Source organism: Arachis ipaensis, chromosome B1 (assembly GCF_059453495.1).
Source record: "Arachis ipaensis isolate K30076 ecotype BB chromosome B1, ASM5945349v1, whole genome shotgun sequence".
Taxonomy (NCBI): domain Eukaryota; kingdom Viridiplantae; phylum Streptophyta; class Magnoliopsida; order Fabales; family Fabaceae; genus Arachis; species Arachis ipaensis.
Genome location: NC_142436.1, coordinates 28,327,627 through 28,354,153, shown reverse-complemented (window position 1 = coordinate 28,354,153; position 26,527 = coordinate 28,327,627). Strand labels below are relative to the sequence as shown.

At 35.6% G+C, this 26,527-nt stretch overlaps 1 protein-coding gene across 1 annotated transcript; it reads left to right on the top strand.

Moving 5' to 3' along the window:
* The first annotated feature begins 18,426 nt into the window (after positions 1 to 18,426).
* Positions 18,427 to 19,981, top strand: LOC148576055 (uncharacterized). The gene is made up of 4 exons (XM_088502665.1): positions 18,427 to 18,894; positions 18,983 to 19,069; positions 19,276 to 19,404; positions 19,946 to 19,981. Exons 1-4 carry the CDS (start codon positions 18,427 to 18,429, stop codon positions 19,979 to 19,981), a joined length of 720 nt encoding a protein of 239 aa, XP_088358791.1.
* The last annotated feature ends 6,546 nt before the right edge of the window (positions 19,982 to 26,527 follow it).

Here is a 26,527-nt window from a genome sequence, read left to right as displayed (position 1 = left end):
TAAGAAAACCACTTTTGTGTTCCAATTTCTTTCTTCCCGATTTCGAAAATTATGAGTAATTATGTTGAAAATTGTTCAATTTCAATGTTTAGGCTCGAATTAGCTTGCGGTGAACGTTCAATGCTTAGCACCCTTGATAATGATTATGATGTGAATTGAATATGTGTTGGATGATTGTTGTGTATATTGGTAATAGTATGTTAATTGGTGAGTTGGTAGTGAATGATAGGAAGATATAAAGATATATATTGAGTAAGTGGTTATGTGTTAATGTTGTTGATAAAAAATGATGAAATTAGGTTGAAATTGTGTCATAATGAAGTATCATTGAAGGTGGTGTGATATGAACAATTTAGTGCGGTGTTGGTGTGCGTTGATATATTGTTGAGTTGATTGTTGGTATAGAAGTTTGGTTTTGAGTTTGGTTTTAATAAAAATTGAGGTTTGAAGGTTTTTTTGTAAAACTAATTTTTGGCTAAACTTTGGCGAGCCATAACTTGGCTTCCAGACCCCCAAATTATTGCAAACTTCTTTCAAATGAAAATTGGCTCTGTGAAGTTTATTCCTTTCAAAGAACGGATGAAAAATGTTTTAAAACGAAAACGTTATGCGCATCGGAAGTTTGGAGTGCAAAGCTGAAAATTCTGCAGCATTCAACATTTTTGCTGTTCTGCATAACTTGCATACGCAACCACTGTACGCGACGCGACCAACCTATTCGGGTTGGGTATCTCGCATACGCGAGCATAGAAAATTGTACGCCCACGCGTATGCGTGACCTTTTAGTAAATGCACTCCCACGCGTACGCATGACCCCTATTTTCAGCAAATGTTATTTTTGTGTTTTAAACATGATTTTAAACATCTAAACCTCTATTTTCACTCTTTTAACCCTAGATCTTAATAGTATGCCTAGTAGTGAAATGGAGCTAGGAATAGGTGGTAACTTGGAGATGAAGAAAGTTTGTGAAGTGATATTTTAGGTATGAGAAGGTATGGTGAATAATATATATATATATACTTGAATTATAAAACTGGCTAAAGAAAGGAATAAAAGTTACATTTGAGTACTCTTTCTCGAAAGTGTAACCCCAGGAGATGGTGGAAGGTGAGGATCCCCTTCTTTGTTCCTCCTGGTATTGTAAAATTGTCCCCAGCGAGATGGTAGGAGGTTAGGATCCCTTTCTTTATTCCTCCTGGGCATATGAGAACGTACCTCCTGAGTAGAAGCAAGGGTTGTGATTTCGCCTTACTTGCTCCAGGTTGGATAGTATAGAGGCTCTCCGGGTAGACGCAAGGGTTGTGATTTCATCTCACTTGCTCCGGGTTATGATGAGTTATATATAAAAGTGCAATAATATGATGAATGAGTAATGATATGGCCATAATGAATGATTATGCAATGTTTATGAATGAATATGAAATGATTATCTGAGATACGAGTTTTTCTGGGTAAAGTACTATGGCTTGCCACCATGTGTTCCAGGTTGAGACTCGATACTCTGTTGACCCCACGTCATAAGGGTGATCGGGCACGTATAAATTCCCGAGAATGGTACCCCCATTGAGCAATTTGATATATATATGAGACAAAGATATGCATAGAATCTTGGGAATTCGCAACGTGGGACAGCCCAGGGTTTAACAGCGGGACTTGTTGGGTTGGCTTGATAACCGATAGATGAGACTCATCAACCATAGGACAGGCATGCATCATATGCATATTGTTTGAATTGCTTGCTTGTGCATTAATTGGGATTGCCTAAGTGATTATAATATGCTATTTTTGTATTTGTTATCTGTATTACTTGTATTCTACCTGTGTTTGCTATTTTCTGCTTATTTGTCTTTGTAACTTCACCGGAGATAGAGGAACGGAGGAAAGGCGGAGAGATTCAGGATTCTAGTTCAGTTTTAGTTAGACTTAAGGAATTAGTTTAGTTTAGAAAGGCTTAGAAAATCACCCTGATTCATGGATTCAGTTTTAGTTCTTTAAGATTTATAATCTGAGTGTCGGCGTTCTAGGATTGCCTATGGCATTCCCAGGACCTTATATCTCATGTGCATCGCACCTTTACCATGCTGAGAACCTCCGGTTCTCATCCCATACTATGTTGTTGTTTTTCAGATGCAGGTCGAGAGGCACCTCGGTAGGCGTTTGGAGTTCTCCGCAGCGAAGTGGCCTTTTTGGGATTATACTTTTGTTCTGTTTTGTTATATATATGTATAGATTCTCGCTATGTATATAGGTTTTACTTTTGCACCTCGTAGAGGTTTATGGAGAACTAGGGTTGCTTTTATGTATTCTGGGTTATATATATATGTATGTATGTAACTATTCTCTGGCCAGCCTTAGCTTCGCAAGTTGAGTTCGGAGCTTGATATTTTGTATCTTGATCCTCTACTCTTACTTTCCATATATATATATATATATATATATATATATATATATATATATGTTTATGATCCTTAGTTTTCTTCATACGCAAGTAATCTTGTTTCTAGAGTGTTGCACTTTTAATTTTGCGACATTTGCTTTACCCATTTTTCAAGGCTCCTAGTATACTACATTCTTTCGACTATTATACGTATTTATATTTTACTTAAAGGTCATAGCGCCTCGCCACCTCTGCTTTACATCTTAGGTGTAAAGCTCTGTGTGGTAGGGTGTTACAATTGTAACTGACAAAATCAACACTAACACTACAAAGAACATGATAACAAGTACTACATTCGTACATTTACTCTCTTCCTTAACTTTTGGGACTACATTTTTCTAAATCTCTAACAAATCAATTCTATTTTGCAACTCCATCAGTTTGCGTTCCAAACCAGCATCATTGGTATAATACATGGGTGAAATATTAGCAACAATCTCACCACCACCCATGGCAACGTTCTTCACCGAAACATCATTCTATAACTTAATGTCAAAAATCTTGTCAACCCATGCAAAGAACTTGCGATGAGATAACTTTTCTTGCTCATCACACAAACACAGCTCTTCAACACAATTCTTATAGAATGTAAATTATTCAAAATCCTTCAATTGTTTACCTTATATAGTAGGCATCCAAAAAATAGTCTACCCAAATTTTTATGAGTCCTTGAAGTGGAGATTATTGTATACAAACCGCATAGGCATTTTGGGTATTGTCCTTTGGGAATTTCAACCTTGCTTAGGCTATGATGTCACCATCTCTGATACCGCTGCAACTATGGCCACCGCCGAGTCTCCAACCATGGTGATTTGAAGATGACGAGCTTCCTTTGCTTGGTGTCATTGTAGCTGCAGATAAACTAGGGTTCCAAAGGTTTCAACGAAGAAGACGTTTCTGTTCGAGTAGAGAGGGGTTGAAGTAGAGGAGAAGAAGCGCGACCTTGTGTCTCTGACGATCGGATTCCCTGCCAGTAAAGAATTTTATAAGAATAATTGCGCGTTGTAAGTATAGTTTCTAAACCAACAGAGAATCCTTTAGTACAAAAGTTTGGTTGTCACAAGTAACAAAACCCAAATAAATTTATAACCGAAGTATTTAAACCTCGGGTCGTTTTCTCAAGGAATTGCAGGGAGGTATGATTTATTATTGGTTATGTAAAACAGTATATTTTTGGGTTTTTAAAATAAGGAACAAGTAATTTAAATGACAAGAAAAATAAATTAATAATTAAGAAAATCTCTTGGCAAGGTATAAGAAATTGAAGTCCTATCCTAGTTATCTATATCCAGTGTGAAGAGAATTGGATTCTGCTCCTACTCTAAATAACCCTTGCTAAACAAAGGAGAGTCAAGTGGACTAATTAATTTGATCCTCAAGTCCTAGTCAACTCCTATGGAAAAAACTAGAGTTATTGGAGTACAAATTAACCAGCAAATAATTCCAATTTCAATCAACAGCTGAGTTTGATAACTCAAGTGTTATCAATCACTTAACCAAAACCAAAAGGGAAAAATATCTTAAATTAAACTAAAAGCATTCATAAATAAAATAAAGCAAAATTAAATCTGAAATACCTCAAATTATATTAAATAGAATATTCAAATCTAACATAGAAAAATTCATAAATTAAATTGGAAAGATAAATAAAAAGAACACTGAACCTGTAATTGAAGAAGATGAAATCCTAATCCTAAGAGAAATCCTAATCCTGAATCCTAAGAGAGATGAGAGAGCCTCTCTCTCTAAAACTACATCTAAAACCTAAAATTATGTGAATATAAGTTAATGATCATAAATGAATGAATTCTCCCACTTTATAGCCTCTAATCTGTATTTCTTGGGCCGAAAACTGGGTCAAAAATAGCCCAGAATTCGCTGGTTGCGAATTCAAACACGCTGATTTTCGTCACTGCGACGCGTCCGCGTGGACCACGCGTTCGCATCGTCTAGCTGTATGGACACTATAGCAAATTATATATCAAATCGAAGTTCCGGACGTTAGCTTTCCAACGCAACTGAAACCGCATCATTTGGATCTCTATAGCTCATGTTATGACCGTTTGAGTACGAAGAGGTCAGGCTGGACAGCTTAGCAATTTCTTCAACTTCTTGTATTCCTTCCACTTTTGCATGCTTCCTTTCTATCCTCTAAGCCGTTCCTGCCCTATAATCCCTGAAATTACTTAACACACATATTAAGACATCTAATGGTAATAAGAGATGATTAATATTAGCAAATATAAGGCCAAAGAAGCATGTTTTCAATCATAGCACAAAATCAGGAAGGAAAACATAAAACATGCGATTAGTATGAATAAGTGGGTAAAGAGTTGATAAAAACCACTCAATTGAGTACAAGATAAACCATGAAATAGTGGTTTATCAACCTCCCCACACTTAAACATTAGCATGTCCTCATGCTAAGCTCAAGAGAAGCTATAAAGGATGAATGGGGGAAAGTAAGACTCATGTAATGCAACCTATGTATGAATGCAACTACATGCTAAGATGTTTCTACCTACTTAGTTAAAAGTAAATAAGCTCTTCAAGACAAACATAAATCAGATTTCACTAATTCAAATTATACAATAAAAGACAGGTAAACTTGTAAGAAGACAGCTCATGAAAGCAGGGAACATAGAATCAAGCATTGAACCCTCACTAGTGGTGTATATGCACTCTAGTCTCTCAAGTGTATAGGGTAATTCACTCTACTTTTCTCTAATCATGCTTTCTAAACTTTGTTCTTCACCTAACCGATCGACAAGTATTTAATGTACCAATGCAAACATCATGAGGTCTTTTCAGGATTGTAATGGGGCTAAGGTAAGGGTAAGGATATATATATATATATATATATATATATATATATATATATATATATATATATATATATAGCTAAGTGAGCTATAATATGAATCTTTAATTAACCTAAGCTCTTCACCTATACACACATTCTATGTACTTCCAAAATCATGCCTAGCTACCCAAAATTCCCATTTTTGCATATCATACTCATGTATCAACTTTTCTTTTATCACATATGCATTGATTTTTCATTAACTTAACATTGGGGTAATTTTGTCCCCTTATTTATTAACTTATTTATTGAATATTTTTTTCTTGGATTTTTTTTGAAACATAAACACAACATATATCAATGCACATGATATTTTAATTTAATTTGGTTTCACATGAGCATGCTCCCAAATTTCTGATTATTCTTATTAATTTAATCCTTTCCTATCAACCCATGTTCCCATGTTTCCCCACACTTAGTTGATACATAATCTCTATCTTAAGCTAACCAAAGATTCAATTTGGGATTTTTACTTTTGTTTTTCTGCTTAAGGCTAGTGATGTGGTTATAGAATAGAAGGGGATTAAAATTCTCAAGGAGGCTAACAAGGGTGATGTAAAAGGTAGGCTTATTTGGGATTAGTGAGCTTAAAACAAGTAATGGCCTCAATCATATGCAAGCATGTAAATACACTAAATAGTGGACATATAGAATGGAACAAAGCAAAGATTGCAATCATAGAGAAGTGAACACACAGGAATAAAAATTTATGGTTAAATAATGTAACCATGTAATTAGGCTCAAAATCTCACGGGCTGTGTGCTCTTAGCTTTAAACCATGTTCCAATTTACAGTCTTCAAACAATTTTAACAAATTTTTTTTTCAATTTAAATTAGTGAAATACTATAAAAATTTCTTGAAAAATAAAATATTACTTCAACCAAGTGGTAAAATATGCACCAAATCAAATAAACATGCAATCAAACATGCAAATGCAATAATGAACTAACAGATAAAGTAAAATATTGGTGTTGGAAAGAAAATAACTAACCCATGGAGATCGATATCGACCTCCCCACACTTAAAGATTGCACCGTCCTCGGTGCATGCAGAGATGTACAAGTGGACGGGTGGCTCCGCAGCTAGTGCTCTTTTGGTTCCTTTCCTTTTTTTTTTGGTGGCCATCCTGAAAAAGAAAGAGAAAGTAATATGTAAAGTTAAAGGTTTGAGCAAGGGAGCGAATATTATGGGCGGTAATCAATGCACGGTAAAGAAGGATGTCGTTAACACATGGTCTAGACTACATGTGAAAAGTTCATCAAAGGTAATATAGTAAGTGCATGTTATGGCAATTAAATGCAAGATGTTTATTGGCATGCTGGCAAAGGCATGAGTAGCATAGATCAAGCATTCAATGTCCAAGTTAGATTACCAAGCCTTTCAAACTAATAATCAATTTATATTGACAATTAAATTAAATTAATAAAATATAAAAAGGATTTTGTGAAAAAACAGGCATTAAAGTAGTAGAATCGAATAATTTAAAATAATGCACAATGCTATACGGGCTTTTTCACAAACACTTAGCTTGCATGGTAAATATATTGTTGAAAATATAAGATAGAACATGCAAGCAACCCTTTAAAAGGTAATATTAATTGTCAAACAATTCCATAATAATCCACAAGCAAAATATAGAAATAAATAATGATCCAAATAAATTTCCAACACCAATTAAAGGAATAAAAAGAAGGAAAAAGAAAATATAGATAATGAAGGTAAAAAGAAAAATAAATAAGAAAATATGAATAAGAGAAAAAGAATAAGAATGAAAAAGTAAAGAGGGAAGAAGAAAAGAACCTTGATAATGGATGTGAAAGAGAAAAAAAAGGGGGAGAAAGTAAAAAGTGAGATTGAGTAGAGAAAGAAGAAGGGGGAGAAAGAAATAATAAAGGAAAGGAAAAATTAGGATTTGGGGAAGAAAAGATAAGATATTTTGGCTGATCTGGATATTCTGTGCGCTGCATATGACGCAAATGCGTGAGTCATGCGGTCGCGTGGTATGCGATGTGTTCAAGTGACGCGAACGCGTGGGTCATGTGGTCGCGTGACTTGATTTGTGCGAATGGCGCGAAAGCAGCGACGCGTTCGCGCAACTCTTTGTCTCAAACTTAATTTGCCAAAATGTGTGGGTGACGCGATCATGTGGTTGACGCGATCGCGTGAATAGCCATGTTTGGAGGACGACACGGACGCGTGGGGCACGCGGTCGCGTGACAGGGCTGGTGCGTCTAGCATTACTCTAGCCCCACTCCATCATAACCTGCTGCCATACACCTCTTTTACGTCGATTTTTAAGGACACGCGTTCGCGTAGGTGACGCGGACGCGTGGGCATGTTTTGCCTAAGGCACGCCTCTAGCCACGCTTTCGCGTGACTCTCTATCCAATTCTCTTTTCTTCAAAATGCACTGGTGACGCGGACGCGTCAGCGACGCTGCCGTGTCGCGTGCGTGTGTTTTTTTTTATGCAGTATGCAGAATGCAAAATGATATGGATGTTATGAGTAATTCCAGGTTCAATGAAATAAAATAAAATAAAACTCAAAAACAAACAAAACGAAATAAAATTAAAATTGAAAAAGGAACGATCATACCATGGTGGGTTATCTCCCACCTAGCACTTTTAGTTAAAGTCCTTAAGTTGGACATTTGATAAGCTCCTTGTCATGGTGGCTTGTGCTTGAGCTGATCCTTGAATCCCCACCAATGTTTGTAATTCCAATGGCCTCCGGGATCCCGAACTAGGCACAGAAAGCCTTCAAGCAGGTTAAAGCAAGTGACAAGGCCCCAAGAGTGTTGATTTCTAGACTGAATTCTGGGGTTCCAGACCTTGCCTTTGCACCCGTCTTCTTGTTGATCATCATGATTCCATCCGGGTAGCAAGCAATTTGAATTCTCACTAAAGCAGCCAACCAACTTCCTAGACCCATTCAGTTGAGCTTTACACCAACCTTTGCATTTAAACTTTGAGCTTTCCACCATATTGAATCTTGCATGACGACTCCTACCACTAACCATCTCCCTCTTACTCTTAAAGCCACAAAGAGCTCTGAGTTGCCCATCTGTCTCAAGCAAAGCATATTCCAGTGAGCTAATTAAACTTAGAGATGAAAGATTTACCCACTTGAATAAAGGAATGGATGGTGATGGCTTCGGGGGAGAGGTCTCCAACAGCATTGGCAACATGATTTTCAGCTCCATTCCCTTGAATTCTTCCTTGACAACTTCCACCTCCTTGCAAGTTTCTTCAATTTCAACATCTTCCTCTTGGTAGCTTTCTTCCAGTTCAATCTCTTCTTCATTGTTCACCAAAGGCATGGGAGGTTGTGCTTCTTCTTCTTTGATCTCCATGTCTAGTCCAATGGGAGAGGATTCAAACGTAGATAAGAATTCATCAATGATTGAATCCATCTCTTGATCGTCCCCTTCAAAGTCTTCAACCATGATATGCCTTGGAGGTTGTACATCCTCCTCAACATCAATTTCAAACGTCTTTGAAGGAGGCTCTATAATTTGACTTTCCCATGGAGGTTCAGCATCTCCTAAGTCTTCAACCACTTCTTCTTCTTCGACAATTTCAGCTTCCTCCACTTGTTCCAGTACAAAATCATGCTCCTTACTGTCCAGTGGGGTTTCTAGTATCTCCTTCATGCTGCGTTCTTCATTAGATTGCCCACATGAAGCCATGGGGGTTCCTTGAGTGTCCGAACGTCGGGAAGGCATTCGATTTATCGCTTGATTCAATTGGTGAAGTGTGGCATGAAATTTTTTAAATGTTTCCTTGAGTTGCTCCCTTAATTCTTGGAGTGATGGATATGGACATGGTGCATAGGAAGGTGGTGGTTCTTGGGAGTAATTGGGATGGAATTGGGGTGGATAAGGGTTAGAGTCATATAGAGGTGGTTGGTTGTAGGGGGCTTGTGAGTATGGTGGTTCAAAGGTATGTTGGGGAGGCAGCTCATAAGCATATGGTGGGCCTTGTTGGTAACTACAAGGGGGTCCACCATATCTATTGTCTTGGCATGCATTGTAGAATGGTCGTTCTCTATGGTATCTTGGAAGGTGTTGTTGCCTAAAGGGTTGATCAGATCCTTGCGGCTCCTTCCATCTGTGATTATTTCGACCTTGATGCATGTTCTTGTTATAGCTTCCATTCCTTTCAACAACATTAGAACCAAACTCAAAGCGACGGGGGTGAGAACTAATAGTAACTAATAAAAATTAAAAACAAATAAACAAGCAAAATAAAATATTTACAATAACCAATAATAAGGCACACGTTTGCAATTCCCCGGCAACGGTGCCATTTTGACGATCGGATTCCCTGCCAGTAAAGAATTTTATAAGAATAATTGCGTGTTGTAAGTATAGTTTCTAAACCAACAGAGAATCCTTTCGTACAAAAGTTTGGTTGTCACAAGTAACAAAACCCAAATAAATTTATAACCGAAGTATTTAAACCTCGGGTCGTTTTCTCAAGGAATTGCAGGGAGGTATGATTTATTATTGGTTATGTAAAACAGTATATTTTTGGGTTTTTAAAATAAGGAACAAGTAATTTAAATGACAAAAAAAATAAATTAATAATTAAGAAAATCTCTTGGCAAGGTATAAGAAATTGAAGTCCTATCCTAGTTATCCTTATCCGGTGTGATGAGAATTGGATTCTGCTCCTACTCTAATTAACCCTTGCTAAACAAAGGAGAGTCAAGTGGACTAATTAATTTGATCCTCAAGTCCTAGTCAACTCCTATGAAAAAAACTAGAGTTATTGGAGTACAAATTAACCAGCAAATAATTCCAATTTCAATCAACAGCTGAGTTTGATAACTCAAATGTTATTAATCACTTAACCAAAACCAAAAAGGGAAAATATCTTAAATTAAACTAAAAGCATTCATAAATAAAATAAAGCAAAATTAAATCTGAAATACCTCAAATTATATTAAATAGAATATTCAAATCTAACATGGAAAAATTCATAAATTAAATTGGGAAGATAAATAAAAGGAACATTGAACCTGTAATTGAAGAAGATGAAATCCTAATCCTAAGAGAAATCCTAATCCTGAATCCTAAGAGAGAAGAGAGAGCCTCTCTCTCTAAAACTACATCTAAAACCTAAAATTATGTGAATATGAGTTAATGATCATGAATGAATGGATTTTTTCACTTTATAGCCTCTAATATGTATTTTCTGGGCCGAAAACTGGGTCAAAAACAGCCCAGAATTCGCTGGTTGCGAATTCAAACACGCTGATTTTCATCACTGCGATGCATCCGTGTGGAGCATGCGTTCGCGTTACCTAGCTGTATGGCCACAATGGCAAATTATATATCAAATTAAAGCCCCGAACGTTATCTTTCTAACGCAACTGAAACCGCATTATTTGGACCTCTGTAACTCAAGTTATGACCGTTTGAGTGCGAAGAGGTCAGGTTGGATAGCTTAGCAATTTCTTCAACTTCTTGTATTCCTTCCACTTTTGCATGCTTCCTTTCCATCCTCTAAGCCATTCCTGCCCTATAATCCCTGAAATCACTTAACACACATATCAAGGCATCTAATAGTAATAAGAGAGGATTAATATTAGCAAATATAAGGCCAAAGAATCATGTTTTCAATCATAGCACAAAATCAGGAAGGAAAATGTAAAACATGCGATTAGTATGAATATGTGGGTAAAGAGTTGATAAAAACTACTCTAAACCCTAAACCCTAAACTCTAAACCATCATCTTGTCTTTCACTGATTTTCATTTTTTTAAGAATAGTGCTACGATTCTATCTCTACCTGGGTCCTTCAACGAACCAATGCTAGACATCGCCTTCTTGGTCTCCTCCATTGTCGGCATCTAAATAAAAAACCTGCAAATATTTGAATATATTTTAGGACTCGTTTAAGTGAGGGGATTTAGGGGGATAATATTTACCTCATCTTGATATAGGTCTTTGAAAAATTGCACTGCATGATTTTTTATGTCCGCTTTGTTGCATATCCAATTTCCTTAATGATTTATGAGTTTATTGATTTTATTCTTGACTTTTCTTAGTATAGTCTTAGTATGATAAAACTTTATATTTTGATCTCTCTCAACTATCCATTCCTCCTGGGACTTTTGCAGCAAAAAAATCTCTTTTTTTTTTGAAAATATCTTCCAACTCTATTTAGATTAGCCTCTAAACAATCTAGAAACTTGTTCTTTTTGTAAGTGACGTGTCATTGGATGCTCCTTGTTCTGTTTATAATAGTCTTTTTTATTAAAGATGTTCCAAAAGGTGTTTTTATTCCAATCTTAAAGTTTCTCATAAAATGGTAGAGTTCAGGGTCAATTCGTTGTTCCATTTCTGTTGAACAAATTCTTGAAGTCTGGATGCTGGTCCTACATGGCTTCATAGTGAAAAGATTTATCCCTTATTTGGTTAGGTCCCTTGTTATGGAGGGAGATTAGGAGTGAATGATGGTTTAAGCTAACTCTAGGAAGGACTTCCACATTTGCTTCTTGAAATGTAGTCCTCCAATCCGCGTTAGCTAAAGCTCTATTGAGCCTTTTGAAAATTCTATCTTGCTCATCCCGTTGCAGACCTCTCCAAATGTGTCTAGATCCAGAGAAGCCTAAATCAATGATGTTGTAATTGTTTATCCAATCTACAAAAGCTGCACATGCCATTCTATCAACGTTTGATCCCTCTTTTTTATTTAACTCTCTTTTAATTCATGAAAATCTCCTATGAGGAGACAAGCTTTATTAATGTTAGTAGCTAAGACTAAACTTTTAGACCAAAGCTGCCTTCTAATATGGGGTTGTGGGCTAGCATATATGGCTATGAGATGCCACTCTTCTCTTCTTTCAAAACTGATTCTGGTGTGTATAAATTAGAGATGAATTTTTTACACTAAAATAATTTTGATGTCATGTCTATTCTAGCATATCCATATCCCTCCAAAGTACCTTTGTGCCTCTTGAATGATGTAATTGGTAAACCCCAAACTTTTAATAACTCTAATGACTTGTTCTCCATTGCATCTAGGCTCTACAAGTATAGTTAAATCAGGTTTGTGTTGGTTAGCGACTTCTTTAAAATACGACTAAAAACTTTGCTAATTGAACCTCTTACATTCTAATTGAGAATAATCATTAAAACAAGATAGAAAGATAGGAGAACCATCAAGGACCACATCTTCTAAGTCGTAAGGCAGTACCTAATTAATCTACATCTCCTCTTCCTTTAAGCCCTCTGTGGGTGGGATAGTGAAATTTATGCCTTCTAAAATAATATATTTCATTTCTAAGTCTCTTGTTACATTCTCTTTCTCATCTTGCACTACTAGATCAAGAGGTTTTCTTTGTGAGGGATTAGCCTACTAAGAAATGTCAACCTCTTCCTCTATGTGATTTATAGTTGGGATTTTGTAATTATTTTCTTGCCAATTGTCTTGATGGTGATTAAATGTTTTCCCTTGCATTGTGTTGCTTTGATTGAATCCATCTCCTTTGCTTTCATTTGGATAATTTGGATTGGCCTATTTTTTTCTAACTATTTCTACAGCATGTTTCTGTGTAAGTTCTTCTGAAATGTCTCGGTTCTCTTCTTCTTGCTTTTCTTTTTGTTTTTGGTTCATGTTGTTTGTTGATTTAGTCTTTGGTACTTCGTCAGCTGTCTTTCTTTATGTGTTTTTTGTTGTTGCTTCTAATCTTGTGCTTCCATGGTTGTAGTTTCTTCATTACCTCCCTCAACTTCTTCTACCTCCAGCATTTAAAATCTGAAATTACTTATATTTTTGCCCCCTGCTTTGCTGGTTCCTGCTCCATTTTTGTTGTCACCCTCTTTTTCTCCCTTTTTTTCCTCTTTTTGATCTTTGAAAAATCATCCATGGTCCAAAATTATCACTTAGATGCTGTACAATTTGTTCTCCCTTATCCTTTGCTCTATTGTCTTCTTTTTTCTTACTTCCTTCATGTTGATCATCTTGGTTAGATATAATTTAACCTTCTCCTTGCTAATTTTTTTCAATTTCACTCCCTTTTTATTTCCTTCTCATTATACAATTTTTATGGTCATGGTCAGTTGTTCTATATAAGAAACATATTTGGTGTAGTCCCTTGTATTCCACTTTAAAACAAACATCATTAATCTTATATTTTTCTATTAACAGTTTTGTTAGATGTATTTCTACACAAAGTTTTGTAAATGCTCCTATTTTTTTAGGTATATTTCTGTTGTATAACTCAATTGTCAGACCTGGAAGCCTCACCTATGCTGTAATCTTGTTTGTTGTAAAAGAGGATTAAAAATTGGTTTTCAACACCTCACAGCTAGGTAGTAGTCATAGATTTTCCATGATTCCTCCAAAAGAGCATAGTCTAAATCTTGTGAGTATAATTTAACTAAGTAAAGGTCATGAACCAAGTCTATAATTACATCTATGTCTCATTTGTCACTCCACATGCTTTCTAACATTTTTTTCATAACTACATATCCTATTTTTCTTCCCACCAGTTTAACTATCAATGAATTCCACCAAGGTTTTTTAAGTTTTATGATGGTTTCTTTATGTAAGATCCAAACTTTCTGAAGTTAGATTAAGAATTAGTTTTGATATATTTTAATGGGTCAAAGTTCGATTTTCATAAATTATTTTATTAAGAGTAATTGAATCAAGTTTTGATAATTGAATTAGAATTTTTATCTAATTTTATAATTATTGGATAATTTTTAAATTTAAATTATAAAGTTTAATAGTTGTAAAAGAATAAGAATTTTATATGATTTAATTTAAATAATTGGGATTTTAAAAATTTAATACGTTTTTATAAACAAAAAAATTTAATTATGTTATCTCTTTTTTAAAATTAGAATACTTGATTGAAAACCAATTAGCAAATTGATAATTAAATAATTTTTTTCAAGTATTTTTAAGGGATTAAATTCATAGTTACCAGAACCCAACGGAGCATACTGCATGTTGTGCCTCTTCCTTTGCCACTGCGCTATTTTGATTATGAATATTATATGTTACAATATATATATATATATATATATATATATATATATATATATATATATAAATGAATTTTTTCCATACTCTTAAGTATGGATTGACATGGATACCAAACAAGTAAGTAAGTAACAATACATGATATACAAACATATTGATATATTAATTGACGGGCCTGCTACACATACAAGCAAAAATGGCCTACAAGTGTTACAAGTTGGCCCATCCCATCAAAAATACACGCGCACTCACTCACTTTGATGGAGCGTCATTTACACGCGCGCAACTCAACGGTTGCGCTTCTCAAAAAGCGCTCGTTATGGCGCACTCTTCCACTTCTCCTTCTTCGAAGAAAACACAAACCATCCATTTTTGAGCAACATTGCAAACTGCAGAGATAGAACTCGTTGCGAAGATTAGAACTCTCCATCAACACAAGATAGAACTCTCGATCAACAATCTCCAGAAAAAACGAAGATATAATACTCAAGGTACGTTACTATTTTACTCATCTTGTATATTTTCCACATTTCGAAATCGAAGAACTAGCTTTTACTATTCTTCTATGTTTTCTTCTAGGTTTTACTGTTCTTCTTGTTCTAGGTCTCATTTTACTATTTTTAAATTTTACTTGTTCTAGGTTTTACTGTTCTTCTTGTTTCTAAGTTTTACTGTTCTTCTTAGTTGTTCTAGGTGTTACTGTTCTTCTTGTTCTAGTTCTTCTCGTAACTGATTTTTGGGAGTATATTACGTAATTTGGTGGGTGTATATGGAGTAATTTGTTGGGTGTATATGGCATACTTTGTTGGGTGTATATTTCTGAACTGATATACTGTAATAAAGTCAACAGTTGCAACTGTTCTAATATTTGCTTGTCCATAGGTATATATTGTTTGACCTTGTAATGTTGCTTGACTTTGTATATTTATGCATGTTTGAGTGATATCTGACTGATATCTATGGATGTATCTGACTGATATCTATGGGTGTATATTACTGATATCTATGAGTGTATTTTTCATTTCAAAAAAAATAGCAGGCAGAAACCAAGTTGGAAAAAATGTAAGAACAAATATATATCTTAGATGAAATCAGTTTTTCATAATAGAAATATCTCTGGCTTTAATTTTTCTTTGTTTACAGCAAACCAAAGACCTTAAATGTGCAACCCATTTGTTGAGTGACAAATTCAGAAATATGAGCGAGGAGAAGAAAGAAATTGTTAGGGATTTGGAATTTGGTGGCCTGATGCACATCCCGCCGCTAAGGGTGCATCACCAAATATTAAGGGAGTTGGCTAACTCCTTTAAATTAGGGGAAAACAGACTCGAAACTGGCTACGGTTCTTTTAAAGTAAGACCAAAAATAATAGGGGTTGCGCTTGGCATCAACGCGTCAGGTAACTCGCTACAAACATGGGTGTATATGAGCCATATTCAGGTGTATTTCAATTGATGCTTGGGTGTATTTGAATTAATTTTTATACTATGTTGTTTTTCTTTTTGTAGGAGATCTATTTCCTCAGAAATTCAATTATAAGGATCTTTCTGAAGACGACAAACAAATTTTTAGAAGATTCCAAGGTAAGACCCTCAAAAATCTGATAGATGAGATGATGGCTATTGGCGTTGATAATGAACAGGATCGCCTCATGTTCAAGAGGATTTTCATCCTCTATATACAGATGGCGTTCCTGTTACCAACAACAATAAACAAAATCTCACCTGTGCACCTGGCACCAATTTTCAAAATGGACACAATAATAGAGCGGAATTGGGGAGCACATGTTTTGAATTTTATCATCAAGGGCATAACAGATTACAATCTGAAAAAGAAAAAATCAATTGATGGCTGCCTGTTTGCCCTGATGATAGTTTACTTTTATCTATCAAAAAATAAAGATAAGAAGAGGGCAGAAAGACCTCCAGAACCCTGGATTGCCAACTAGACTAGAGAGCAGTTGGTCGAAAGAATAAGGGCAGAAATGGAGGAACATATGGTAAGTGAACAAAATATCTTAGGTGTATTTTATTTACCTGAATGCTGCTAACTAAAATTTCTAATGTTTCAGGGGATTGTAAAGATGGCGGAAACAAAGGAAAAAATGAAAAAAATAAAGAAAAAGAAAAAAAACAAGAAACCAAAAAAACAAAAAAAAAAAACAAAAAAATGAAGGCAAGTTCAACATCATCATCTGAGATTGAAACAACTGATAGTGACCATTCTACCTCTGAGTTTGAGACTGAAGAAGACTCAAAGGATTCAACAAGAAAACAACCCAACCGAAAAGCCAAAAAGTAAGTAACATACTTGGATGCATTTTGTTTATCCAGTTGGGTGTATTTTGTTTATCAAGTTGGGTGTATTTTGTTTATCCGGTTGGGTGTATTTTGTTTATCAAGTTGGGTGTGTTTTGTACATTCATTTGGGTGTATTTTATCCCTTTTAGTATGTTTTTAAATAATGATTGTTTGCCATCCAGAATGGAGTCCAAAAAAGAAAGAAGATTCAGGAGGATTCTGATTCAGAATCTGAATCAACTGATGAGTAATGTTCTGAAATTATTACTCCTTTCCTTTGGGTTTATTATCAAGATTTCATGTATTAACAGAGTGTCTCTTATTAACTTATAGAAGCGAAGAATCATCACCAGTGGAGAAGCAAAAAACAAAGAAAAAGACTCAGAGAACACCAAAAAAGTAAGCACTTCTTTGGATAATATTTTGTGATCAAATTAATTTTGTATTTTTGATTTATACTTGTTTTTCCCCCCAGGACACAATCCAAAAGGAAAAAGGTCATTGTTGAGGATTCATCTCCTGAGCAAGCTCAATCCTATCATGGGTACAGTACTTTCTAAGCTATATTACCGTCTATCATCAAAATTATATTTGTTAACATGTTCTTTTATGCATGTACTGTCATATCTGAAATTGGAACTGGAGATTTAGATGAATTCTTAAGGGAAAACAATGAAAACTCTGCTGCACAGGGGTATGTCTTGTTGGGGTGTATATTTTAGATTTTAGGGTGTTTTCTTTTCTAATAATTGTTTCTTGTTTTGCAGGGAAAAGGAAGCTAACCTGCGATCGACGGAAGGTCACTATGTCTCATCTGAAACGTAAGAAGCTTTATTTAATAAAATCTTGTTATCTTGATTTAACAGTATGGTATTTTTTTGTGAATAACATGTACTCTATTATTTTTATAATACCGGACGTAAACTTGGGAAGTGATGATCCTTCCTCTCAAGGACACACAGACCAAAGTAGCGTAAACAAACCGGCAGAAAGCATGTAATTTCTATTTCAAATAATCGTTGCTTCTATTCTTTTAATACCTTCTACTTCTAATTCTGTACATATTTTTTTATAAAAAAAGCCCTTTATTGTTTTATTCGAGAAAAAAAAGGCAGAAAAAAAAAGCAAAAACTGCAAGTATGTAAGTTCTCAAAAAACAAAGCCTGTCTTTCTTTTGAATGCTTCGGGTGTATTTTTGACTTTCTTAGGGTGTATTTTAGGTTGAGTCTGGTTGAAGAGTCAGCCAGTGAGCCGGCTGAAGAGAATATGATGGTTGTGAGGGAAGAGACACAGTCCGAAGCGCTTGCAATGTGAGTTTTTCAAGAAAATTTCAACCTTATAACCTTTTTATTTTCGGAGGCTTTGTTAACCTTTTAATTTTCATCTTGTTTAGAGTTCCGATTCAAGTTTGTCTATCACTGTCCCAAACAACCACTATGCCGAAAATTGAAGAAACACCTGAGATAGAAAATGAACCAACCCCTGTGCTACAAATTGAAGGAACTACAAAAAGGTAAGAAATAGTCTTGGGTGTGTATTTGGTTACAGTTTGGGTGTATATTGCACCTGTTGGGGTGTATATTTTCACGATTGATCCCTGACTAGTTTTTTTTATAACATGATTAATTTTATGTAATCGTGCAGCACTCCTGAACCCCCCAACAACTTGAAAAAAGCACATCCACGCTTCCCCCAGCTCTATCTAAAATGTAAGTTCATCAGTGTAAAATCAATGTTTGGTTATCATTCGTATATTCTTATTCTTATAATACGTTATACATGATCACGTAGTAATCCAACCCCAGAAGACGCTGCTGTGCTGATGATGATGGCATGGACAGCATCGTATGTTCCTAAAACAGATTCGATGCCATCATTTAGCCTTGGCTTGACTGATTCAAGCCAAGAAGAAGCAGCAACACAGGAGGGAGCGTCAACGCAAGATGGAGGGAGGGCAAAAACTCCAGAAATCCTAAAACTGCTAGAACAATTAGGGGATCTGGTACAAAAAATTGCAAGTGGTGGGGTGACAACAAAAGAAAAAAGTCCACAAATTCCAAAGGAGAGTGGCACAGAGAGTTTCGAGAATTTTGAAACTCCTGCGAGGACGAATCAACATACTTCTGACATGAAAGAGAAATGCTACCTCTGGGCCATACGAGTGAAGAAACATGCAGATGGACTAACTAATGAGTTTGACACCGTCTGCACACTCCAAGCCCAAGATAGATACATTTTGTCAAAACTCCACCTTGCATCACTCGCACCTGAAACGCATATAGAAGCTGAGGTAATATTACATTAACATTAATGTTTTTATCACCAAAATTAACTGCAATCCTGATTGATGTAAAACTGATTTCGGCATCTTTTTCTAGATTGTCTCTGTCATGTGCTTCATCCTAAACCAGCAAAAGATTAAAAGGTTTCAAGAAGAAGTATACTGTCTCCCCCCTGATATTGTGGTAAGGGTTGATTCAACGAATTTTGGGTGTATTTTCTACATACCTTTGAGTGTATTTTCTGTCTTAAATCGGGTGTATTTTATGTGTTCATTTGGGTGTATTTTCTGTGTTACATTAGGTGTAAGTTGTTTATTCATTTGGGTGTATTTTCTAGATTCATTTGGGTGTATTTTCTGTATTCATTTTGTGGTTTGTAATTTTTGCAGAACATGGCCCTTGGAAATCATCCACAAGGGGTATTCTTACAGCCTAAAAACAATAAGCCATTCAGGGTGAAAGACTACCCAATGTTTATACCCTTCTTGGACCTTAAAAAATTAGCATCACATCGTTATGTAAGTTTTCATTTCTAAAATTTCTTATTACCATTTTTTACTTATGTGCCAAATAAACTAAAACAGTGTTCAATCTGAACATATTTCAGATTTTTGCACCTGTTTGCCATTCACAACATTGGTGGTTATGGTTGGCTGATACAAGAAAGCAAAAATTTTATATAGTCGACCTATACCACACGAAATCTCCATCCGATGAGAGAACTGCCCTAAATACATTCATTGTAAGTTGGTTCTGTGTTCTGTATTTTAATAGTTGGGTGTATTTCTGTTCAATATAAGGTGTAACTTTATGCTCCTTTGGGTGTATCCCTTTATTGAAATTATTTATGTATTACTGATTTGTTTTGCGTTTTAAGGGATATGTAATTTCACGAATTAAAGTATATGCTGGGGGGCACCTCTGAAGACAAGGGACAAGGACAAGGAAATTGAACCACCATACCTTAACATATCGGGCCAAAAGACAAGGTATAAATCTTTCACTCTGAAAATTAAACTTTCCTATATGTAATTTGCAATTTATTTTCTTTGTTTTCAGCTAGGACTGTGCTATCTACGTAATGAAGTGACTTGAGATATTTCAGCCCGAAAACATTAAAAGGCGGAAGTATGAGTGGGACAATTGGACCCAGGTAAATGTGTTTAAAATTAAATAACTCTGTATTACATTACTCAATTAACATGGTTGATTAAACAGAATATCCTTTTTAACTGTAGGACGAGGTGGACCACTTTAGAGTAGAATATGCTTTCCGGATTCTATTCCATGAAATGAATTAAGACAAAGCTGAAGTCATTAAGGGAAGTAATGCAATAAGACTGTCAAAGCCATCCTCATTGTTATTGAGTCCATATTGTCAAATAGATTCTAAGGATATTGACACTGATTAATGTAAATGTTATATAGTCTTGTAACAAATTGAACACATGCTGTAAAAAATTGCCAATTATAATCCAGTTTATTTTAAAATTTCTTTCAATAATTAAACTCTCTCTGCTGTATTCAAAATGTCTGAATTACAGGTACTATAATATGAAGGAAAACATCAAACCAAATATAAACCCATAACCTCACATTGTTTACACCCAAAGAAAGTTGAATATACACCCAAACATCTATCTCCCTGATGCTTTATCCCTAAAACCTTGAATCCTAAACCTTAAACCCTAAACCCTAAACACTAAAACCTAAAACCTAAACCCTAAACACTAAAACCTAAACCGTAAACCCTAAAACCATTAAACCCTAAACTTTAAACCCTAAACCCTAAACCCTAAAACCCTAACCCCTAAAACCCTAAACCCTTAAACCCTTAAACCGTAATAAAAAAAAAACAAACAATATTTTATAACATAAACAGCATATATATATATATAACCCTCGACCACATGGGCAAGAATCTTTACTATAACATATCTTTATTGGGATTGAATGCTTTAACCATTTACCTGTATTATGAGCAGGCATTCCGCAGCTTCCGGAATAAAAAAGGTATATTAAAATATGCCCACCGCAAGTTCAGACTTTAGGTTTCAGGGGGGTCTTTCCTGTGCAACGTCCACGAGTGCCCACGGCAAGCTCACACCAAATCTCAATCTTTTTTAGAGTAGCTCTTAAATAAAAGAGTGTGCTGGCTTCCTTAGCTTCATTAGTAAGACAATTGGGTATGGTGCCCCCCAATAGCTCTGAGCCTAACTGATTCGATGAATACCTATTTTTAATAGGATGATCAGCCCCAATCTCTTTGCCTTCTGCCACTTTGGAACATCTTAGTAGGTTCACCAACACCGCAAATCTGGCTAAACAGGATCAGATCCATCTCTGATCAAAACCCATCAACACTTGGAAGAGGCATCCCCAGTAAACTCTGTCAAAAGCCTTTTCAAAGTCTAGCTTCATCACAAGACCCTGCATTGGCAAAAAGCCTTAACTTAATTATCAGCCCTTTAATTAATGAAAATTAAGGCACCATGATTCCAGCGGATCCCTCCACCACTTTTGAGTCTCCAAGCATCTTCGTGATCTTTTTTAGGCCCCATTCAGCAAAGTAATTGGTCTATAGTCCTGAAGTCTATCAGCACGCAAGAGGACCGAAACCTCTTTCTTTTTCTTGATATTCCGTGATCACTAAGACCAGGTCGAAGTAGGTCTTATCACAGCTTGATCGCTCAATGCTAACATCACATGCCAGCTGTGGCCAGCCATATTTTTCCCATCGCGCCTCTTTTTTGCTGCACTGCGGGCTGATGGAACATAAAAAATGTGATAAATTCAACCGAAGTGAGACTAGTTGAAAAGCTATATAACTGCTCATGATTTCTTTTATTTTATTCATTTGAATTGGAAAGTCATGAAATTTTTCTCTTTTAAAGAAGCCAACCGAGCTACTACGTACTACTGTCAAAGCGATCCTAAAAAGGATATATATGAAAAACTTTCTCATTCCTGCAGCTCGGGGCCAATAAGAATCAACTGCAACAAACAAAATAATAAAAAAAACTCCTCCGCCCCGGAATTATCCAGACCTAAAAAGATGTCCTTTTTAAACATTTCTTTTCTATTTGCCAGCGAGCTTTCTTGATTGGCCTTTCTATACTATAGGTCTTGTTCCCGACTTGTTCTTCTTTCGCCCATCTACCTCGGCCGCCTTGTCTTCTTCAGTTGGAACATAACCCAGCCTATAAGTTGCCTTGTGATTCACAAAGTTTGGTGACCCCTTGCTCTTTCTTCCCCAAGCCAAGTCTAGGGAAATGTCCCATCTCTATATGAGCCACGTAATGATTTGCATAGGATAAAAAGAAAGGGGCACCCTTTCTATAGCATTAACAAACTGGAACCCGGTTAGATTAAATCCTGCATTGTCATCCTTCACCTCGAAGAAAGCTGTCTCCCTATCAGCATCTCCATGGATAGTAAGAATTCCCCCATCTCTTGGCATCTTGATCTTTTGTTGTAACGAAGAAGGAACAGCACCAAAAGGCATGGTTACATGGCCTACCCAGTAACAGATTCAAAGAAGCAGGGATATCTAGTACATGGAATTCAATATTCGCAACGCAACCACTGGCCCTCTTTCGCAACCATATATATATATATATATATGTAAAATATGAAACACAAGAAAATTCACAAAAATACACCCAAAAGAACAGTGCTTTTACACCCATATTCTGTAACTATACACCCAAAGAGTTATTCGCTGTTGCTGGTACCCTGAACTGATAATTCATAACATGTCCTTGATATTGGTTGGAATTTGAATGCACCACTGATGTAGCATCAAAGAGGTTTAACTGAATATAACAAACTCACATATTAGCTAAACTATTAACGAGAAAATTAAACTTAATCACCACATATTTAAAGAACATCACTTTTACCTCGTTTAAAGCTTTCGTTTTCTTCTTCTTTGTGGCATTTGCAATCTGTTTGTCCAACTTTGAACCTAGCCTATTTTTTGGACGTCCTCTTGTTCGAATCCTTAGAGGGCTTTACAGCTCGTTAACGGATTTCAAGTTGGCGTCTTCATGAGATAAAGAAGATGTCTCCTTCCTTTTGGCTTTCAATGATTCCATCTCAACCATGACGTTATCGTACGCACGGTGCAGAATTGCAGTCAGCTCCTCCGATTCTGATGTAAATTCGCAAATATTTTGCGAACGAAAAACTAATTCGTCAAACCTCTTGCTTCTTGGCTCCAACAGTGGCTCGTCGTGGCTGCTCTTGATATGTGTGTGTCGCCTCTTTACCTTCTTGCTCCATCGTTCCAGTATATATCTAGGTGACACTTGGCTTACTCGTTCAAAGCTTAACACGCTTAGTGCGTGACGGCACAATATCCCTCTTGACTTGAATAATAAGCATTGACATTTTACCTCGGTTGCTACTGAGTCGTAAGTAACCACAAACTTGTTGAATATTGAGCTGGAAACTTGTTCTCCAGCTTCGTATACTGAATAGCCTAGAGCAGAATTCGTTAATCTAGTGATGCAATTTGCCTTTCTTCTGAATTATGCTTGGACTTCCCTAAACTTTTGATGAGTCTTCACATCTTGAAACTGAGCTTCAATGGAGGATTTGGTTGCATACGGTATGACCGTATAAAAATCTACAGCATCTGATTCTCTCTCTGCTTGCTCCCTGCTTCCGAGGCAATGATCGTATTGTTTGACAAATTGAATAAGCGAGCTGTTGTGGGTAATTGATGAGCGGATAATTTATACGCTTTTTGGCATTATTTTTAGTATGTTTTCAATATGATTTAGTTAATTTTTATTATATTTTTATTAGTTTTTAATTAAAAATCACATTTCTAGACTTTACTATGAGTTTTGTGTGTTTTTCTATAATTTCAAGTATTTTCTGGTTGAAATTGAGGGAGCTGAGCAAAAATCTTATTCAGGCTAAAAAAGGACTGCTGATGTTGTTGGATTCTGACCTCCCTACACTCGGAATGGATTTTCTGGAGCTACAAGAGTCCAATTGGTGCGCTCTTAATTGCGTTGGAAAGTAGACATCTAGGACTTTCCAGCAATATATAATAGTCCATACTTTGCTCAAGGATAGATGATGTAAACTGGCGTTCAACGCCAGTTCCATGTTGCAGTCTGGCGTCAAACGCCAGAAACAGGTTACAAATGGGAGTTGAATGCCAGAAACAGGTTACAACCTGGCGTTTAACTCCAGAAACAGCCTAGGCACGTGAGAAGCTTAAGTCTCAGCCCCAGCACACACCAAGTTGGCCCTAGAAGTGGATTTCTGCACCATCTATCTTAGTTTACTCATTTTCTGTAAACCTAGGTTACTAGTTTAGTATTTAAACAACTTTTAGAGATTTATTTTACACCTCATGACATTTTAGATCTGAACTTTGTATCTTTGATGGCATGAGTTTCTAAACTCTATTATTGGGGGTGAAGAGCTCTGTTGTGTCTCGATGAATTAATGCAAATATTTCTGTTTTCTATTTAAACACGCTTATTTCTATCTAAGATATTCATTCGCACTTCAGTATGATGAATGTGACACTCATCACCATTCTCAACCTATGAACACGTGCCTGACAACCACCTCCGTTCTACCTTCGATTGAATGAGCATCTCTTAAATTCCTTAATCAGAATCTTCGTGGTATACCTTGTCTGTGGTATTCCGAGTAGGATTTAGGGATTGAATGACTGTGACGAGCTTCAAACTCACAAGGGTTGGGCATAGTGACAGACGCAAAAGGATCAATAGATCCTATTCCAGCATGAGTGAGAACCGACAAATGATTAGCCGTGTGGTGACAGCGCACCTGGACCATTTTCACTGAGAGGACGGATGGTAGCCATTGACAACGGTGATCCACCAACATACAGCTTGCCATAGGAGGAACCTTGCGTGCGTGAAGAAGAAGACAGGGAGAAAGCAGAGATTCAGAAGACAAAGCATCTCCAAAACTCCAACATATTCTCCATTACTGCATAACAAGTATTTATTTCATGCTCTTTTATTCTTCGCAATTCAAACTGATAATTATAATTGATCTCCTGACTAAGATTTACAAGATAACCATAGATTGCTTCAAACCAACAATCTCCGTGGGATCGACCCTTACTCACGTAAGGTATTACTTGGACGACCCAGTGCACTTGCTGGTTAGTGGTACGAGTTGTGAAAAGTGTGATTCACAATTCGTGCACCAAGCTTTTGGCGCCGTTGCCGAGGATTGTTCGAGTTTGAATAACTGACGGTTCATCCTGTTGCTTAGATTAGGAAAATTTTGTCTTTTGGGTCAGAGTCTTTTACTTTCTTTTCAAAAATCTTTCAAAAATTTTTATTTTTCTTTATTAATCTGTGATTTATCTTTGAGTCTTTTATTATTGTTCTTGTTAAAATTTTAGAATCCTTATTTTCTTTTTCAAAAATTTTTTTCGAAATTTTATTTTTCTTTTACTAATAATTGAATTTTTCTGTTTGAGTTTAGTTTCATATTTTAAGTTTGGTGTCAATTGCATGTTTTTATTTTTCTTTAAATTTTCAAAATTTGTGTTCTTTGTTCTTTCTTCATCTTCAAGTTGTTCTTGTTTATTTTCCTTGTTTGATCTTTAGTTTTTCTTGTTCTGTATCTTTTCTTGTTTTTCTTGTGCTTTTTCAAAATATTAGTTTCCAAAGAAAATTTTATTTTTTTTTTATTTTATACAATATTAAAATACGTTAAATTTATAGCTCAATTGGTTAGAGCGTTGTGCCTATGTTCTTGGTAATTGGCTATCTTCTTTTTAAAACTTTTCTAAAAATAAATTTTCTTTGATTAAATCTTGTGCCAAACTTTAAGTTTGGTGTTTTCTTGTTAGCTTTTCTTTAGTTTTCGAAAATTTCATTGTGGTTTGCTAAAAAATTTTAAGTTTGGTGTTCTATCTCCATGTTCTTGTTGTTCTTGTGAGTCTTCAAGGTGTTCTTGAGTTTTCCTTGTATCTTGATCTTAAAATTTTTAAGTTTGGTGTTCCTTGGTGTTTTTCCTCCAAAATTTTCGAAAACAAGGAGCATTAGATCTAAAAATTTTAAATCTTGTGTCAGTTTATTATTTTTCTCTTTCCTCATTGAATTCAAAAATATATTTTCCCTTTATTTTAGCTGATTTTTCGAATTTTCCTCTTAAAAATTCAGATTTTATTTTAAAATTTCTATTTTATCTTATTTTAGTTTTAAAATTTCAAAATTCAAATCTTTTTCAAATTCTTATCTTATATTGTTGACTTTTTCAAAATTCAAAATTCAAATTTTTAATTTTCAAAATTCAAATTTGAAATTTCGAAAAAAAAAATTTATTTGCAATCTGCATCATCTCCCTTTCTCCATCATGGACATAAGTGAAAATGAACAGTCCATAAGGACTCTGGGGTCATATGCTAACCCCACTACTGCTTCATATGGGAGTAGTATCTGTATACCCTCCATTGAAGTCAGTAGCTTTGAGTTGAATCCTCAGCTCATTATCATGGTGCAGCAAAGTTGCCAGTATTCCGGTCTTCCACAGGAAGAACCTACAGAGTTTCTGGCACAGTTTTTACAAATTACTGACACAGTCCATGATAAGGAAGTAGATCAGGATGTCTACAGATTATTACTGTTTCCA

What these genes read in the sequence shown, in the direction of transcription:
- LOC148576055 (XM_088502665.1), top strand. Translation starts at nt 18,427, where the DNA reads ATGATGATGGCATGGACAGCATCGTATGTTCCTAAAACAGATTCGATG. An exon ending in GTCTCCCCCCTGATATTGTG is followed by an intron (nt 19,070 to 19,275) that starts GTAAGGGTTGAT and finishes TAATTTTTGCAG; the next exon opens with AACATGGCCCTTGGAAATCA. An exon ending in AATTAGCATCACATCGTTAT is followed by an intron (nt 19,405 to 19,945) that starts GTAAGTTTTCAT and finishes CTTTGTTTTCAG; the next exon opens with CTAGGACTGTGCTATCTACG.